The sequence below is a fragment of the Hermetia illucens genome, chromosome 2 (assembly GCF_905115235.1).
Source record: "Hermetia illucens chromosome 2, iHerIll2.2.curated.20191125, whole genome shotgun sequence".
Taxonomy (NCBI): Eukaryota; Metazoa; Arthropoda; class Insecta; order Diptera; family Stratiomyidae; genus Hermetia; species Hermetia illucens.
The window spans coordinates 135195432-135210714 of NC_051850.1; the positions used below are offsets into that span (position 1 = coordinate 135195432).

Consider the following 15283-nt stretch of genomic DNA (forward strand, 5'->3'; position numbering starts at 1 on the left):
AAGCGGCAAATCTGTCCTAAGTGGCAAGACGGATACTTTTGATTCTATCCAAACTTAAATCCAACATTTACGGATAGTTTTTGAGCGTGTAAGATTTTACTTGTAGTTAAATTTCTTGTTAGGTCAACACAAGGATAGAAAATATATTTTGCAGGACTGCTAACAATTGGAAAATCTTGAAGGTGTGGGGGCATCTTAAAAATTGTGTAATGTTAAAATCTGCAAGTTGGGCCTATGTAGATAATTAATTTTTAATTATCATAAAATGGAGTTGGATCTGCAGTCTGCGAAGCGTACTGGCTGAAAAGTTGAGGTTTTATCATTCTTTTTTCCTTTAAAAAGATTGGTGGTTCGCTTCTGAAAGAGGTGTCCATACCCTGAGAGGGTGAATTGACTAAAGCTTTCATGCGAATCGTCATAGTCCATTTCATAGTTATGGACATTACATCCATCATCACTTCTGAGTTCGAGGGTTGACACGCAGCCAATCCTTCAACTCGTTGCGCGATATAAACGGCCGCCCCCTTATATCGTACATGGACAGAATGATGGAGCCCACAGCATCGTTCCTCGTGAAATTGCAAACGGAAGGTGAATAACAATAAAAAGTTAATTTAAAAACGAGAATCAAGATACATTATCAAAAAGCAAATAGAAACGAGAAATTGGTTAGCAAATTCGAAAGCAGCTGAATGAATACATCTAACGCCCGGAAATTATTTAAAAGAACAAAAATACATAGATGAACCTAAATAAAATACAATACTATTGATTTTTTCCTGAAATGGGATATATTATTTATTTGTATATACGTATTTCGGGCACAAGTTGCGCCCTTCTTCAGTACCTGATCAACTAAAATAGCAATTTCTATTCTGCCCTATAAATATTAACTTTAACATTGGGATCTTATAATTGCTACCAGGTTACTTAATTAGAGATCGTGGGGACACTAATGTTGCCCGGTCTCACCCTTGCCACCTCTCTCAGACATATCGATTGCGCGTTGCCCGTGTCGTAGTTCAATATATTCCCTTTTGGTTCCCTTAGGATCGCTAAGTTCCCTTGCATGACCAACTTCTTCCTGTTCCTGCATTCTTTGATGACTTCTACGTTGTCCCATATGATGGCTATGTCTCTCATCAATCATGTGGCGTGCCATCATTAATTTCAGCGTTGTGCTCTACTTATTGTTTCTCCTGGCCATTTCCACTTCTCCCTTGTGCTCTCCCCAGCGTACCGTAGTTAGTCCTTTATTTTGTCCTAGGTAGCACTGCTCTCAATCTGAACATGTCACTTTATAAATCCCACGGGATTCATGTTTTATTTTGCGGTCCTTGGGGTCCTTGGGGGATATCAGCCTGCTTTTGAGTTTTTATAAGCTTCGACGAAGCTGCAGAATGTGTGACCCCTATTCTTTCCCTTCGAAGTTATTAACGAGGAATATAATTGTCCCGATTTCTCGCGGTTTCGCCTTTTTTCACATGAGTCCTTGAATAATCGACAGTAGGAAGCCGTTCTTCACTCCAGTGTCGATTATATATTTCTTTTCTTTCTTAAATCTTTCAGCACTAAGGGGCACAATAGCAATCGGTGGATCATGGAATGGAAAGGCCCTATTTTATGTGAATGGGAGTGGTTCGAATTATTTGGTATCGTTCGCTCTGCGTGTGTAAGCTTCCTGTAGATCTTCTTTTTCTTCAGCCTTTGTCCCGTTCACAAGCGGGGTCGGCTCGTCGTGATCGGCTTCGCCATTTGGCTCTATCGAATGCCTGATCTGGGTGCAATCTCGAGGCTTTCAAATCCCCATCCAGCGTATCAAGCCACCGTTGCTTAGGTCTGCCTTTTGGTCGTTTACCATCGACTTCGATGTTCAGACCAATCTGTGCAAGTGAATTCTCGTTTGCACGAATTGCGTGACCATACCATCGAAGACGCCTCTCACGCAACTTTTGCACGATCGGTGCAACCCCATAACGATCGCGGATATCCTCATTTCGGATGTGATCTAAACGTGTGACGCCACTAGTCCAACGTAGCATCTTCGTCTCCATTACCGCGAGACGCCGTTCATTGTCTTTTATGGTCGGCCAACACTCAGAACCATAGAGAGCGACTGGACGGACAACATTGCGGTAAATTTTAGATTTGAGACGTTCGTTGATACGTCGATCACAAAGGACACCAGTTGTGGAACGCCACTTCATCCAGGTTGCGTTAATGCGTGAAGCAATTTCATAACGCAGCTCTCCATTGGCTGATAGCGTTGACCCGAGGTATTTAAATCGCTCAGATCTGGGCAGATCACTGCCGCTGACAGTGATTGTGCCTGTTTCATGGGGATCGGTCGTCAAAAATTCAGTTTTGTTTAAATTCAATCTGAGACCGTGTTGCATGAGGCGATCATTCCATTTTTGAACAAGTTGCTCGAGATCATTTTTGCTATCAGATGCTAGGAAAACATCATCTGCATAAAGCAGTGTGTAGGGCGCTGGATGTTGGATATCCCGTGTGACGGTGTCCATAACAAGGACAAAGAAGAGTGGTGAGAGGGCACTTCCTTGATGAACTCCAACAGAGACACGAAGCGGTTTTGATACACCCGCCATACTTCGAACTTTACTTTTCGGATCGTGGTAGAGCAATTGAACCCAGCGCACGAGTTCTTCTGGCACGAAGTGTTGTCGTAAAGCATACCAGATGAGTTCGTGTGGCACACGGTCAAACGCTTTCTCTAGATCCAGAAAGGCAATGTAAAGAGGGCGATGCTTCTCACGGTGTTTCTCCATGAGTAACCGCGCAGCGTGTATTGCGTCAGTAGTTCCGCAGTTCTTGACAAATCCGGCTTGATTCACGGTTATTTCAACGATTTCGCGAATACGGTTGTCAAGAATGCGTTCAAAAATCTTCATGGTATGGGAAAGTAACCGGATCGGACGGTAATTTGAACATTCTGCTGGACTACCTTTCTTTTTCCATATTGGAACAGTGGTACTTTCTTGCCAGTCAGATGGTGTTCTTCCTTCCTGAATAACCCGGTTAAAGAATTCACTCAGCCACGGTGTTGGGTCCCAGCTCTTTGCTTTCCAGAGCTCAGATGCGATGTCGTCAGGTCCTGTTGCTTTCCCCGATTTCATTTGTTTTATTGCCTCCTCGACTTCAGTTGCGCTGACTGGTGGAACTGCTCCAAATGTCGGCAATGATTGTGGAAGTGGAGGATGAGCAAATTCTTGAGTTGAAATCTGCTCGAAGTATTCTCGCCATCTATCCGTCGCGGCTCGACGATCAGTAAGCAAAGTACCGTTCTTGTCATTAACACAACAGAAGTGTTCGATATCCTGTGTGCGTTCATCACGGCTTTTAGCAAGTCGGTACAGATCTCTCTCGGATAGCCCGAGTGTCCAGTTTATCGTAAAGATTTTTGAAATGGTTCGCTCGGGTGACAGCGACCGCTTTCTTTGCTTCCCGGTTGGCATTCTTATAAATTTGCCAATTAGCAGGCGTTTTATCGTCGAGAAATTTGTGGTAGAGGCGTTTCTTTTCACGGACCTTCATTTCAACATCATCATTCCAAAGCCAAGTATCTCGGTTGATGTACCGCTTACCCGGCTTGGTGACCCCGAGGGTTGCAGAGGCCGCTTTGTGGATCGTGTCTTTCATTTGGTTCCATGATTCTTCCACATTCGTAATGGTTGGCAATCGTATGAGTGAGACCGTTTCTTCGTTCTTCTCACCAAATCGCCACCATTTAATGCGCGGCGGGCCAATGCGTTCCTCACGCTGTTTTATCGGTGGCTTAATTCGCAGGACAGCAATCAACGGCCGATGTTGAGGTGCGATGGTCTCATAGGGAACGACTTTGCAATCAGTGACAGTGGTAAAATGTTGACGTCTTATGAGAATATAGTCGATTTGCGTTTTATTGTTCCCACTATAAAATGTGGGAAGATGAGACAATCGTTTGATGAACCATGTATTCATAAGTACAAGGTTATGGGTGTCCGCAAAATCGATTATACGCTCGCCACCTTCGTTGCGCGCTCCGAACCCCTTTCCCCCATGGCACCTGTTCCCGTCTGCCTTTTCACCCACATGACCATTAAGGCCGCCGGCAATGATTATGTAATCGTCAGCAGGCACGTGACAAGTCTTTTCATCGAGAAGTTGCCAGAAGGCATCTTTCTCGGCATCAGGTCGGCCTGTCTGTGGTGGTCTGGCTGATATAATGGTGAGCTTCATCAGCCGATCATCAAATCGTTCGACTTCTTTAATGGCATCACGGAAACCCTCTGAGATGGCAATGCCAACACCATATTGAGTGTGTGGGTTACCAAAATAGAGAAGTTTGTAGCCATTTTTACCGCGTTCGCGTTCAATGTCGCAGCTTTTGGAACCAGACCATCGGGTTTCTTGCAGAGCGCAGATGTCAATGCACCTTTTCCGAAGGGCTCTTGCGAGTTCCTCGGTCTTTCCAGTTAGGGTACCAACATTTAGCGTGCAGACACGTATTTGTTTTGTTCGTTGTGTGCGGACTAACTTGCTTACGTCCTGACGCCGTCCATGCGTCAAGAACCCTTGCCCATTTCTCAACAGGACCGGGGCCCGTCCTGCCGCGTCGACTGAGGTGGACGCCCTAACATTTCTCCGAGGCCTGTGACTTAATCCGATCATCATGTTTGTAACGACATTCTATGCATTTTCTTGGTCGACCTGTCGCGGGGCCTGTCACCAAGAGAGATCAGGTAGGATTTAGCATAGTAGAATAACTCCAACTATAATCTATTTATCTCTTTCCCTGATCTCAGCATTTTATTTTTGTTTTACTGAGGATAGTACAGAGTACGTTGCCTCAAACCCTCCTCCTTTACCTGGGCTTGGGACCAGCATACTATGTTAATAGCATGGCGGAGTTAGGTAAGCTTCCTGTAGATATCAAAATAGATCCCCTTTTTCCTTTCTAATAATTGTTAAATTAAGAAACAGGAGTTCTCCATTGTCCTCTACCTCCATTGTGAATCTAAGGTTCCGATGTACCTTATTCAGGATTTCCAGCATCTCCTCCACTTTGTCTTTATGCCATCTATATACCTTGAGCAAGCCTTTGGAATGTAGATCATTCTCATTCATGGTCATATGTCACTCAAAAAGGGTGAAAGGGGGTTATCCATTGCTACTCCCCTGCTTCTTTTGTAGAACTTCCCTCTCAATGTCAGGTAGATCTCCGACATGCATACCCCCGTAACTTTCATAAGCATCTCTTTTCCACGACAAGGATGTGTGATTTTTACTTAGTAGCCACTCCTTCACTGGGATGCTTGGAAAATAGGCCACCACGTCGAATGACACTAGTCGTTCATCTGGTGTCATAAATCGCACATTCTTTTTAGTTTCCTGATGAGGTCCTCTTTATTCCTGATGGCTTTTCGAACGGGTAGTCCCCCTAGCTCCTTGAACCCTGTTTGTGGCTGTTATAATTTCCCGGAATTAGTTGCCAGGTTTGTGGATCTTTGGTAGACCCTTCATTCTTGGCAGTACGGCGGTAAGGAACTTGACAAAACTGAAAACATACATGAAATCAAAAATAAAGCTAATTATCAACATAATCACGATATACATACTCCTGGTATAAAAAAATAATAATAAAACTTGAGGAATTCCCTTTCTCAAAGTTTCAACTCCACAAACAATCGTTTCACAGAATTCATACACAAAACAAGGAGCATTTTCCATTTTTTATGACCTGTAGGAAGCCAAGTAAAGGTGGAAACCCCAAAAGTCACGCCTCCTAAAAATCAGGAATTTGAAGGCGCTCCGAGGAGAAGGAGAGAATGCGATCCATAGTGGATATGAATGCTAAATCGTATCAAGGATGTTTTAGAAAAGGCTTCTCCACTATTGCAAGGCTTGGACAATTTCCGTGGACTTTCCTAGAAGCAAATGCGCCAATATCTAATGTATGGGTTTACTCCCCCCCTTTTGCAAATTAAATTCGATGTAGAATTATGTAACTCACTCTATGCATGAACGTTCACAGTTCCCACCTTTCCACCAAATTTGGTGTGAATCGTTACAATTCTCACAAAGAAAAATGCGTGCGACGGACAGATAGACAAACAGATACCAATGAGCGCCGAAAACATACCTCCAGTAACCACAGACGAAATCTTGGATGCAATGAAAAGGATCCGGGATACTGCAAACCCCGGCATTGATCGAATCTCCAATAAGGCGCTAAAACTGGCAATGAGAATGGCACCAAACATGTTCGCACGGGGATTTACAGACTGTCTAAAAGAAGGGCCCTTCCCCGCAGAGTGGAAAATACAAAAACTTGTATTGATCCCGAAGACAGGTAAGCCGATAGGTGAACCAACATGCTATAGACCTATCTGTCTTCTGAATACAATAGGCAAGGTCCTCGAGCGGGTAATCGATAACCGGCTATATCCAATAATTGATAGTGGCAGTTATTTATTAAATAGGCAGTTTGGCATCGGGAAGGCTCGGTCAGCGGTTGATGCTACCAAATACCTGATAGTAACATTCGACTCCAAGGTGAGCTTTAAACCCCACTTAAAGTTCACTGGGCAGAAAGCGGCGGCTATCAGCTCAACACTGGCAAGGCTTCCAAATGTAGGCGGCCCGAAACACAGTCGCGAGTCATCAAAAATCGGTGAAAATCGCAGACAGCTTCAAGTTGCATATCCGTTAAGCGCTCTCCGAACATGTTGCGCCGAACAACATCTTATGAGGCGGCATACGTGATTGCGAGGATGATGCCGGTGGATATTTTAACCGATGAGGCAAGTCGTCTGTACGAGAATCAGTAAGTGAGTCTAAAAAGGCATTGGCTACATGGCAAACAGCATAGGACCAGGCGGATAATGGCTAGTGAACACAGAGGCTTATCCCAGACATAAGTATGTGAACTATGCGGAACCACGGTGACACGAGTTACGATCTGGCTTAGTTCTTAACCGGATCCGATGGAAACAGGAATTACCTCTATAGGTTCGGTCTAGATGAATCGCCCGATTGTCCTACGTGTTAAGGTGCAGCCGAAAATGCAGAGCTCGACTTCTTCGTCTGTCCAAGATTTAAAAGCTCAAGGAGAAAGCTTGAAACAGAGCTAAATACTCATTTAATGCTGGAAAATCGGATAAGGTACATGGAACAATCAAATACAGCATGGAACGCGGTAGTTGCAATGGTGAAATGGATTGACTAGCAGCAGAAGCGCAGCGGAGAAATAGAAGTGATGCTACTGTAATTAATATCACGCAAAGCGGTAGCAGCTCGTTTAGAGTGAACAGCCCCGCGAAGCAATACCAGAACGGTGGTCGCGCGGGGAGAGTGTGGAGAAAATATAGGAGGTTTTACCCGGTAAGAGTCCGGCATGCGTGTCCTAGATTCCAGATACGTATCTATGATGGATTTCCGCCAGCCAAGAGACAGACAGTAAACCACAAGCAAAAAAAACGGTTCTAATTTAATTCTAACGCCCCACCCTAGGTAATGGAAAAACAAATGAAGGTGACAACATATTTTGATTTTTCCCACGATCAAAAACCCAGTGGTATATAGATACTGCATAAGTACGGGTAGGCTTGATCAAAGCATTACAGATGATTTGTTAATCGTAGAAAACTGAAGACTAATGAGAATGACAATTTTCTTAGGCATAAACCAATTTTCGCTGAAAAATCAACAAAAAGAGTTTTCGTCTCGAGCCGCCACTTATGGACGTTATCGGATCAGACTGAACATTTACATTTCTTTGTTTTACACCACAAAACATTTTAAGACCTTGAGACCTTTGCCTGTGTTAGTTTTATAAGTATACCGAAATCTAAAATATGCATGAGTATTCTTTTCGATGTGCCGAAAACGAAGTGTTCCAAAACAACATCGTGAAAATTCATCAACAAACCAATATTTAAAATTCACTATCAACATTTCATTTACAGACTGGATTCAACTCTCCGATTATACCACGCGAATACTTATGAACACATACAAGATGTGGATATTGAACCATATGTTTCAAAAATGCTTGGAACCGGGAAGCTAGGTTTCTCCTTTGTTCGGATTACAGCCTTGATGGTATCTTGTAACAGACTTTGGATTGGTAAGATCTTTTTACGCAAATTGATTATGGCGTTAATGATATACATAAAATATGACGTTGTAGGTACAGGGAACGGCGTGATAATATCTGTGCCATTAACCGATGCTTCCGGTGGTGCAGGTAAGAAGAAAAAACATATCTCCTTAAGAATGACCTCCATTCTAACATGGTATCGAATGTCTTTTTTTCGCAGTGAATCCAAATACATTCATACCACGTTGTTGTATGGCAAATGCTCAATTATCATTTCATGGTCATCGCGATGTAGTGAAATTTTTTGTATCAGTACCAATGTCACAACCGGGTCATCATCCACTTCAAATTCAAGTGCATAATAATAAGAAACGTGATATGCTAGTCATGTGTGGGGGCGAAGGATATATAGACTTTAGACTGGGTAAGTACTGCAATCCCTTTTGCTTCCTTGACTGACTGACACATTGGAGCTTCTTCTCTCTTATTTGCTTATCTAATCATTGGTGATCACATTTTACGTGCGTCTACATTCTACGTATTGAAATCAGTGCAATTATCTGTTTTATCTGTATTTGTTTACTATCTATAATCAATGCTATAATTCACTTTTTATTTAATATCGTTTTTTCCCGGATTTACATGTTTCGTTAATTTCATTTCCATTCAGAAGAGCATGCAGATGATGCGTGCGATGACGCGACACATTTGATAGTTTGGCGAAATTATCATGCGTAAGAAATCTGATATTTTTGTTTATTTCATATTGTATTTTTGTTGCTGTTGCAGTTCAAAATAATCTTTTACCTCAGAATATATCGAATAGTTTGAAAAATTGAGTTTTTTTCTAAAATGAAATAATCCAGTCGCATCATTTGGTATTCGGAAGCGCATCACATACATCTTCTCAACATTTTAACATTAATATTTTGTACATTCTGTATATTCTGAGAGTAGCTGTAATATTCGTAGATTAGTTACTATGTCATATCACTTCTACAAAAAGCACTTTACAAATATCGATCTTAACACTTATTTCGATTCAGTCATTTAACATAACAAATGCATCACATTTTTATAAAATAGTAAATTTAAGGTCAGGGCTTTTTGAAAGGTGTTTGTTAACAGGGGACTAACATGGTGATTGAATTAATCTTTGTTATCACGAAAATAACACAACGAAAACCTAAGAGTGTATTCCTGAAGAAACGGGGTAAATGTATCAGAATGATATGTAGAACTATAAAGGAATGAAACCAGGATTTTTACAGTATTTCTTGCAATTTTTCTACGAACTTTCCCTTCAATAATGGTCTGGATGGGTTAATAAATTGTGGTGACTAGATAAACCCCTAAAATTTCATAACAACAATAGCGCGAAAAAAATATCGGTTTCAAAATGCATCCCCACCAGAGTCCTCTTTGATCTTCAAATTCCTCTGAGATTTTACCTGAACGCCCAGGGTCCTCTCCATTGCTTGTGGGGTAGAGAGTCGTTGATAAAAAATAAAAATAATAAAGGGCTCAGAATAGATCAGGTGCAGCCTTGAAAAAAGACGCGGCAGGATCGGTTGATAAGGTAATAGGTTATTCATGTACCAAATGAAACGCAAATGCTTGGAAACGAAAGTTTGGACAGAAATATCTTGTGATTTACAGTATCGAAGGCTTGAGCAAATTCAATATATACAGTATGCATTTAGATTTTGGAACAGGAGGAGAGGAATGAAATGGGACGGTAATTCTTGGCAAGAGTGCGATTGCCATTTTTGTGAATGGGGATGATGAGTGCCTGTTTCCAGGGGCCAGAAAAATAGTTCTCTTCGAGGCTTTCGGTGTAAATAATGAGGAGGGGAGAGACTAACTAGTTTTGAGCAACTAAAGATTTGGAAGACCATCGTAGGCAGGGTCGTCATGGTCGTCAGACTTACCAATGAGGTACTCGATAAGGAGAGCGGTAAGGATAGGAATTCGGGGCAGGCTACATCCGCTAGCGGGACAAAAAAAGCAGTATCAACTATAGCCTCGAAAGCAGTGTCAGCTATAGCGACTAGTATCCATCCTAAGTGATTAATTGACGAAAATGCTATAAGCTTTCGGAGTGATGTTTGGTTTAGACCTCCTAAAGCTCCGACTAGGGCAGATGAAACAATAAAGAGCAAGGAGGGCAGAGAACATAGACTGGGGCAAAATAATGGCGGAGTAAATCGCAAGATAGTTGGGGGAATTTAGAAGAGGAGCAGGAACTTAGGAGAGGAGGGGACGTAATCGGGAGGAAGATCTGGTAAAATAGTGTGGAAGACGTTCAACATTTGGGCACACATTAATGAAGAGAAGAAGGGGGAGGGGGCAGTTAATTGTAGCCAGGGTTAAGTTCAGGCCTCCGAAGAAGACAGGAGTGTAGAGTCGGGAGATCTGAGTATCAAACTGAAGAGTAAGGAGCAACGTAAAAGGGAAGGTTAGAGAGGACAAGATCAAGAGTGCGATTTAGGTAAATTCTGAAGAGGTTAAATTAGAGGCTGGCCCCGAGATTAATAAATATCACTTGGGACCCGGTATCGCAAAATTAAGAATCGCGGTGAAGTGCTCTTTCCACTTCTTTGGTTGCTCATTATCGTAAATGGGAATGCTACCATTAATATCCTTCACAAGACCATCGAAGAGTTTACCACCATCTCGAAGCGAGACAGTGACGAAATCGTTATTTGCATCAGTTTCTCCTTCACTGACTAACGCCGTGGTAGAATTCGTTTTGTCACGGTAACAGAGCTTCAGTCCGCTGCACTCATTCCCGCTCGCCCCCGTCATCATCATAATGGAAATGACAAAACGGTTCTTCTTTTTCACTACTATTTTATGTCGATATTGCTGGAATCATTTGTTCCCTTCTTCAGTGTCATACGGTATATCGTTCCCGTAATATTGGTATATGCGTATTAAAATGATGATTATCAGTCACAGAAACCATAACGCATTGAATATTTTCGTCCGTAATGCTGAAAATACCCAAGATTGTCTCCATCCTATGAGTGTTATACACTTTCAGGCCGGCCTGTCAGTTACCCCTGAACAATCTGCAATTAACGAACACAGAAACGAGTATTCGACCACCCGGCTGATCGGAAAGAAGATCAGGCGTACCGTTACATATGTTGGTTGAGGCGTTAGAGCGATGATCGCTGAACAGACAATGTTCACAAACAAAAATGTCTCAACATCTCACGTCCGTTTTCAGTCCAAGAGGCAGCTGGATGGACAGCCCTAGTTGATCGTTTATGGCATGCTTTACATGTTCTATCAGAAATTATTGAAACTTTGAGCTAGAGACCTTATATGTGAATGCTGCATATGAAGAGTGAGGGTCAATCCCTTTAATACTTACCTGCAATCTTTAATCAGCGCCCCAATAGCCTTAACGTAAAGTGTGGAAAAACAACCTTTATGTAAGTATAACCACAATTCACCACCGCGTTTTGTTGTGAACCAAACAATTATTTCTCTCGAGTATTGCTTGTGAACACCTGATTACATTCTAAGGTGACAATTTCTCTTACAAATACCAAGGTTATGAAGGACAACAATCTGCATCTGTAATTTCATCCTTCAAAATTACTTACCCGCATAACATGTAAAGGTTAACTCATCCGTTGTTATCTTCATCAAACCAAAAAAAAACCCCTCTTGAAAATTTTAAGAAAGCTTGTTGCTACTATTCTTAAGAATATTATCGAAAATTGGTTCGAATCTCGGAAGTTGAATCTTTAACAAATGGATTATTTATAACCCTTCGTTACGATTGAGATATTTTAACGTAATTGCCGCTACACACAATATTCGACGGTGCGATAACCGAAGTGTTTAAGCATCAACCTTATGATATTACCCCGGATTCAAATCCCGGTTCGTCGGGATGGTTATTGATGATTTTTTGCTGTCCCGCTGCTGTAGACTTACCGGAGATTCAATCTTTCTCTTCATCTAGGACATTGACTTGGAAAAAGTAGCAAGAGAAATGTTCGAGTTATCCCCTCCGATGGTGTCACATCCATTGAAGGGGATGACAGAGCGTATGTTAACAAGCTTGCTTTTGAGTCTCTTTGGGCCTTATTTATATTAACATGCACGCAAAGTTCTTCTTCTTTTTGAGTTCTACCAACTTAACAATTTTACTACGCTTTCAGATTTCATGGTTAACGAAATTACCGCCCCGGCGTGAAATTATGCAAGTTGCTACCTCAAAATCAATCTAATTTTGTCCAAATCTTTATTCCCACCCCTCTTCAGAAGACTCTCCTCTCTCGACGAGCAAGCAACTTTAGGTGTTCTTCATTGAACAGAAGTATTTAAAGGCCATAGGCGGTTAGCAACAGCACTTTTACTTTTATATATGTGGAAGTCTCAAGAAAAATTTCAACAAATTTGCTTACATAGTGAAAACGTTCACGTTGCAAATACACTGCACATGTCGAAATTCTGCGAGTAATAGTTAGTTGGTAGAGTATTGATGGTCACTTGCTCTTCTGGTATAACTTTTCATCCTTGATGATCGCCACTAAGAATTTTGAATCCGAAGACACACTCGTTTGCTACGAGAGTCGGACTGAGACATTTCTAATTTGAGGGCCCATGATTTGTAATATCTTCTAAGGCTACTCGAAAAACACATGGAGTCATTTTCCTAACCAGGATCAGGAAGCAGAAGCTGTGAATGCCTTCAAATAATCTAGTCCATTTTTAATTCTTGATTTTCGAGGAGTAGCTCGCTTTTTCCTTGGGACGCGACCGAGTGCTAGTTTATGTTTTCTTAAGTTAAAAATATGCGGCAATTATCTCAAAGTTGGTTATATTTGGATAATTTTATATAATCGCCTGCTACATATTTTTTTGGTCTGGGAGACAATTCAATTTCTCAATTTTCATGTTCAAAGTGTTTCCTTGCCAGAAATTTGCGCGAAAATAGGATTAGGGAAGAGAGTAATGTGAAATGGAACAGAGAAATTTCAATCAAATTGGATTGATTTTTCGATTTCGGAGCGAGGCACACAATTCCTCCTCCCTTACTTTTTACATTAAGTGGCCCGTACTGTTCACTCGGAGTCCGGATATTCTCTCGACGTAAGGTTCATTTAAAATCAGATAAGGAAAAAAGAATATAATACGAAGAGAGGGAATGGGGTAGATACCCTTACTTCACAAAGAAGGTAACAAAATACAAGAAAGAATATTCCTGTTGTCTCTGTTACGTTCCTAAAGATTTGTCACCATGAGCCTATCATTTTTCACATTTCAGTCATAAATTCTGCTCAATTCATAATAGCATGTATGTTATCTACATTTTGAAGAGTTATACGATGCACTTCCGGAGGTTCTATTAAATATTTTACCATAGCCTGCCCTTCCTAGCTCTGTGAGTTGGTGTTTAAGAATACAGTTAAAGTCTTCCTTGCTTGTCATAAAGGAGAGAGAATTCTGTGGGCTAGCAACCTTCGAGTTTCGAAACTTTATTGCTACCAAAATGTCAACAATGCCTCGGATAGGCTCTGACTTCACGGCTACGACCTTTGGCTATTGAAAACGATAGCGAAAATTCTCGGAATGCTCGCTTTCTTCAACTCGAGTGAAAATTTCAATGATATAAACTGGATATTTTGGGCCCTATCGAAGTGAGATGGTGAAACTCTACAAGGTACTCCTCTCCCTCTTGCGGCAATGTGCTTTTATAGCCTTTAAAGCCCAGTGGTAACAGACGCGAATCCGCTGGTAGATTGTTTCTGACGACTACCGCAAAGCGACCTCCCTTGACCGGTATAGTGGAGAATAAGAATGCTTGCTACGAACATTTACATGCAGTTCAAGAAAGTCTTCCTGAAGGTGACATTCTGATCATAATGAGTGATCTGAGTGACAAGGTGGGCTCTGACAACACGGTCTTGGCACTGTAACGATAATCGTGGGAGGTTTTTAGATTTCTGCATCTTCAACCGTCTCATCATTCGTGACACATTGTTCGAATACAGAACTGTCCATAAAGTCGATTGGGGTGGCCTTTTCGATCAGCAGTAGATTTAGGAGTTGTCTTCTCGATGTGTGTAACATCCGCCACTTTTCGCAGGGTTAGAGTGCTGTCATCCACTAAGTTCAACATCGACCGCTTGCATAATCTAAATGCCATGGGGGAGCTATCTTGCTGATCGGAAGGCAGACATACTGAATAACCTGCCTGATAATATCTATGAGCAATGGGCCGCCATAAAAAATGCTCTTTTCTCGGGTGCTGTACAGGCCGTCGGCCACGTCCCGAAGTGGTGTCATAAGAGTGACATATGATCGCGCAAAATGTTATGTGTTACACCAAAGTAAAATCTCAAAGCAAACGGTGAAGTTCTTCATGTTGCCTCGTCCGGAGGGCTTGAAGCAGTTTAATGGACTGTGGCATCTTTCCTCAATCACTTCGACTACGCTGACGACATTTGTGTGCACCCTCAGGGTCAAGGGCCTTAGCTCCGTATTTGGAAATAGAGACAGGCTGAGGACTTAACCAACGATTCTCAGTCCGACGGGTTATCGTACGTTCCCTTTCTGCATTTATGGACAAAACATCGAAGGCGTCGATCACTTTGGAAGCGTGGTTTTTGCGGACGATGGCACTGAACTGGAAGTTTCGCTCTTGTGCCCAGAATCTGGAAATGCTCTTATCTCAACACCAAGATCAAATTGATATTGTTTCGTGTCAGTGCCCTTTCTGTGCTGCTATATGGAAGCGACATGGAAAGCGACAACCACTATCAATCGAAGGCTCCAAGCCTTTGTCAACACCTGTCTGTGTCGTATGGGCATACGATGGCCTGATATTATTACAAGTGAAAACCTTGGTCGGCGCAAAGGGCTGGCAGCCGCACGCGTTGTGCTCGGATGGCGGAAGTGGCAGTGAATAGGTTATACATTAAGGAGGAGCGACAATTGTATGGCTGGCTATGCCATGTAATCCCTCTCCCAAGATTGCCGCCGAGTGGGTCGCCTCAAGAGCACATGACGCAGAAGAGTATAGAAGGAATGCAAGCATCTCAAGAAGTCCTGGGGATAGCTGAGGTACATTTCAGGTAACCGCGAGCGATGGCGCATAGGTGCGGTTGACGCATAATACTCCATCAAGGCGTAAATTGCAACCACCATGACTTTTTG

General features: G+C 42.2%; 1 protein-coding gene across 12 annotated transcripts in view; it reads left to right on the plus strand.

Moving 5' to 3' along the window:
- LOC119650443 (JNK-interacting protein 3) overlaps positions 1-15283 on the plus strand; it is a 64610-nt gene that overhangs the window by 47690 nt on the left and 1637 nt on the right. For 10 of the 12 annotated variants that reach the window (XM_038053286.1, XM_038053288.1, XM_038053289.1 and 7 more), the window contains 3 exons: positions 7968-8128; positions 8192-8248; positions 8322-8525. In XM_038053286.1, coding sequence (XP_037909214.1) covers positions 7968-8128; positions 8192-8248; positions 8322-8525 — 422 coding nt within the window. Of the gene's footprint in view, positions 1-7967; positions 8129-8191; positions 8249-8321; positions 8526-8771; positions 8836-15283 lie in introns of all 12 variants that reach the window. The other 2 variants (XM_038053291.1, XM_038053292.1) reach the window with 2 other exon arrangements.